Source organism: Limulus polyphemus, unplaced genomic scaffold (genome assembly GCF_000517525.1).
Source record: "Limulus polyphemus unplaced genomic scaffold, Limulus_polyphemus-2.1.2 Scaffold13157, whole genome shotgun sequence".
Taxonomy (NCBI): domain Eukaryota; kingdom Metazoa; phylum Arthropoda; class Merostomata; order Xiphosura; family Limulidae; genus Limulus; species Limulus polyphemus.
In genome coordinates, this window is record NW_013678767.1 from 3,808 (window position 1) to 8,296 (window position 4,489).

A 4,489-nucleotide genomic window follows, 5' to 3' on the forward strand; every position below is an offset into this window, starting at 1 on the left:
ACCAGGTACTTACCAAATTTTGAACTACTGACCAGAAGGAAGGTAACCAGGTACTTACCAAATTTTGAACTACTGACCAGAAGAAAGGTAGCCAGGTACTTAAAAGAACTATATTACAACACATCTGCTTGAATAAAAAAACTTGTTTTAATTGTCTTTGGAACAAATTATTCTCAAATGTTATGTCTGTAAGTTGTAACAAATAATCCACCAGTAAATCAACTTACACAAACACCAGTTTTTAATTTCTATAAATGTTTCAAAAATATGTTAACATGTTTTTAACTAGTGCAAAAACTATTTCTCGGCACAAAATCCACTTCTTTGTTTTGTCACTATTCCGTGTGTGACTTGTAACAGCAAATACTGGAAGTTTTGTCAGTAAAAGTACTGCTGTTAATTAAATTACTTATATTGTCCATGATCATTCCAGTTCCTCAGAATTAACTGGTTCCAACATTTACAGATACTTTAAAAAGTGACCAGTAATTGAACTTATTGATGTATTTGTCACTAAAAAAATTTTATAGTACATCAACTTCTATTTTCGCATATTTCACAAATTATTTATTTCTGTAGAAACAAAAAACTTTATAGTTCTTAAAAGTCTTGATCCCAACCAGAAGGGTCATCTGGTGGAGGAATACCACTGTCCGGTGGATAGTGGTCAAAGTTACTGGTGTCTACCGCACTTCGTACCTACCAAGAGAGAAAGAAACCAACATTATTCGTCTTTGGGGTTACTTCTGTAGCATTTATTCTTTGAAGGGGAGGAATGAAATATAAACATTTTTATTTTTTGACTTCAAACAATAAAATAAACGTCATAGAACATGAGAAATATTACTATTATTCAGAAATGTAAAGGAATTAATAGAATTCTTAACCTGCTTTACGGAAAGCAAAATCTTAACGGTTTTTTCAGTTATATTTATCTCTCATAAAAAAATACAATGTTTTGTTTCAGATTTTAAATGAAAAACAAACACAAAAAAAGTCAGGAAATGTTTATTAACTTCAATATTTATAAAGGAATTTATTAATTTCTCAATAATTCATACATGAGGTAGGATTGGAGGCTTCAACGTACGATCACGAAGACCTTCCCAGTTGAACCCATCAAACCATCTAAACAAAAGAACAAATATTTAAAGCTGAAAAAAATTAATGTAAAATGGATACAAATAGTATATTTTATAAATGAAAAATAGGACTCCACTTTTTTTTTCTTCCTTTGAACACTGAAATTAAAATTTTCTAACAATGCTCACTAATTAGAATGGCTATTGTAAATAGAATAAACAGACATACAGTTTGAATGACAAAATGTCATCAGCTTCATTATTTTTGTTGAATGTTTTAACTGTTTACAACCCTTAATATTTCAACGGATAATGACAAGCCCAGCATTATTACATAATTTACCAATTGTGTATGTTTAATGATCATATAAGACTTTATCGAGAACACTGATTTTACATATTCGATGGTTTTTTTTTCAAGTATATATGCTGTGAAGAAGTAGATGAAGTTCACTTACTTGTGTTTCTGAATGTCTTTTATTCCTCCTTTTTGATAACCTAATCGTTCAGCATGGTTATCTCTGTTAAAAAAACAGGTATTAGAAAAATCAGGAACCACTGGCATCAAATTTGTATGAGTGGCATAATGGAGCAAGAAAATTTGGACAATGAATAAAATTATAAAATTGTTTCTTAATGCTATTGTCAGAAACTGAACAATAAAACTGGCTAGTACCACTTTGTTAGGAGTTTTATAGATAGTGTGATGCCATCAAAAACTGATTGCTCTTGGGAAGGATTTCCAACATTCCTTTTTAAATAAATGACAAGTTTCTTTCAGGAATGAGTCTTGAATTGTGTTGTATTTGCTTATGGTGTTTGTTTTCTTTGTTGTTAAAGACACCTTAGACTTTGGCAACAATGATGTATATGGTAGTGTAAGCTACACAGTGGACTATCTGTGATCTGTCTATCATGGGCTGTATTTTATAATGGAACCATTAGAAACCATATTGTAAAATCTTTAAACTGTTAGCAGTAGTTTCATTCAAGACATGAATTGTTTATAAATATTGGACTTAATGTTTCTGATTACAAATTATCTACTGTCCAATCTTCCTTACCTACAAAGCTTCTTAATTAAAGCCATAGCATTTCGGGAGATACAGCGAGGGAACCCAATTGCATCAATTCCTTTTAAAATAATGTTGTAAGTCTTCATGGGATGTGTTCCAGTGAAGGGTGGCCTGTGAAAAAAGTGATTTATTCAAAATTATAATTTCAAAGAACAACGGTATTCAGATACTGACTGTCGAATCTTATATTGATGTCAATCTCTGATTTGATAAATAAAACACTTAAGTATTTAACTAAATGTGTCCATATTAGAGAAGAACATTGAATTTAATATACGTATCTACACAGAATATGGCAAGCTTTACGTAAAACGATACGTTAAAAAGTATATGTACTCATACACAGAATATGGCAAGCTTTACGTAAAACGATACGTTAAAAAGTATATGTACTCATACACAGAATATGGCAAGCTTTACGTAAAACGATACGTTAAAAATATATGTACTCATACACAGAATATGGCAAGCTTTACGTAAAACGATACGTTAAAAATATATGTACTCATACACAGAATATGGCAAGCTTTACGTAAAACGATACGTTAAAAAGTATATGTACTCATACACAGAATATGGCAAGCTTTACGTAAAACGATACGTTAAAAAGTATATGTACTCATACACAGAATATGGCAAGCTTTACGTAAAACGATACGTTAAAAAGTATATGTACTCATACACAGGATATGGCAAGTTTTACGTAAAACGATACGTTAAAAAGTATATGTACTCAAGACATATACATATCTGTCTGATTCAGACTCCGACATGTCCGAGTGAAAGGTGATCTTCATGTGAAGGCTCCAGATATTTTGTTCATCCATAGTACAGATAGCATGTGTTATTCTCATAACCTCTACAGTTATTTTCAGTATCCCTGTATAATGTATCTGGTGTTAACTCTTCACTGCCATGAACTGTCACTAATGTAGGTAACACAAATAGTTGACAACTGTTACAACCAATACATAGTACTATGTTGAATGGCACTGTAAAAGATCATGGAATGCACTCTTTTGAACCTAACCTAGAGTGAAACATGTAATATTTTCATGTCATTTTTACAGAACTAACTCAAGGATGGAAATTAGTTTTCCCACAGGAAGGAAACTTTCAGAATTCTGTTTTTAATTGAAAATGTTAGCTTCCAATGAAGAAATGGAATAAATATTAGGCTTACAAAAGTATAAGGGTCAGATGGCTGTTAGGAAACAGTAACAAATCTGGATGGGAAAGAAAATAGGATGACATACAGAAACCATACAATCTGTATTGTAAACAAAAAAAAAACTATGTTCAGAAATTCACAATACCCTAATGGTCTAAATTAGGAATGTAGTGTTCAAAAATGTAATAGGCCTAACACAATGTCATAAGACAAACATAATTAATTATAATCATGCTTTTCCAATTGTTGATGTCAAAGGTAATCTTCAGTACAAAGACGAGAAGGAAGTTGTATAAGAAAGTTGGTAACAAGTTAAAGAAAATACATATATAATAGTAACAAAACCTGATGATGACAAAACCTTGTTGAAACATTGTACATTTTCTGTTATGTTAAACTTATATTAAAGTTTTTCTTCATTACCCAGTCAAGCTGTCTCCAGCCATTATTAGTAACAAAACAAGTTTACTGGAAGAAGAAATTCCTGAAACCTAAACTTGGGGACAGAAAATTTCACAGTAACATAAGTACAAACGTTTGAGAAAAAAATCTTCACAAAAATTACCAGTTTCTTTTAAAATAACGGCCCCAAGAAAGTTTTATTACAACATGATAGTAAATCTACAACAATATCTGAAAGTCAGTGGAAATTAAATATATAAATAAAAAGTTAGTAGAAAATCATTGTTGAAATGCAAGTAAACAGAAGCTTCAGTCTTGAATAACAGTGAGAAAAAGGGACAATTAAAACATAAGAACAAACAAGTTCGTATGTTTGAATATCAATAAGAGAAAAGTACAAATAAAACTGGATTAAAATAAAGTTTAGAAATATGAGATGATAAAAAAAAAATGACAAAAGTAAACGTGGGTTCAACCCTCTGTCAGAATTTGGCTTTGTGATCGTCCAGATGCAAGTTAGTTATGATATGTAAACTTTACTGTTTATAGTTTTGTTTTAAGGATTAATTCAATTTCAGTCAAACTATTGAGATTAACGTATAACATGATGAACTAAACTTAAAATAATGTCATGGTATAACATGAGCTAAACTTAAAATAATGTCACGGTATAACATGAGCTAAACTTAAAATAATGTCACGGTATAACATGAGCTAAACTTAAAATAATGTCACGGTATAACATGAGCTAAACTTAA

At 30.6% G+C, this 4,489-nt stretch overlaps 1 protein-coding gene across 1 annotated transcript in view; it reads right to left on the reverse strand.

The window, feature by feature from the left end:
* Positions 1–218: 218 nt before the first annotated feature.
* Positions 219–4,489, reverse strand: part of LOC106477173 (cGMP-dependent protein kinase 1-like) — a 6,245-nt gene continuing 1,974 nt past the window's right edge. The window contains exons 2-5 of the mRNA XM_013937764.2: positions 2,147–2,269; positions 1,541–1,603; positions 1,062–1,128; positions 219–699 (exon numbers count right to left, since the gene is read on the reverse strand). Coding sequence (XP_013793218.2) covers positions 601–699; positions 1,062–1,128; positions 1,541–1,603; positions 2,147–2,269 — 352 coding nt within the window. The 3' untranslated portion in view covers positions 219–600. The remainder of the gene's footprint in view (positions 700–1,061; positions 1,129–1,540; positions 1,604–2,146; positions 2,270–4,489) is intronic.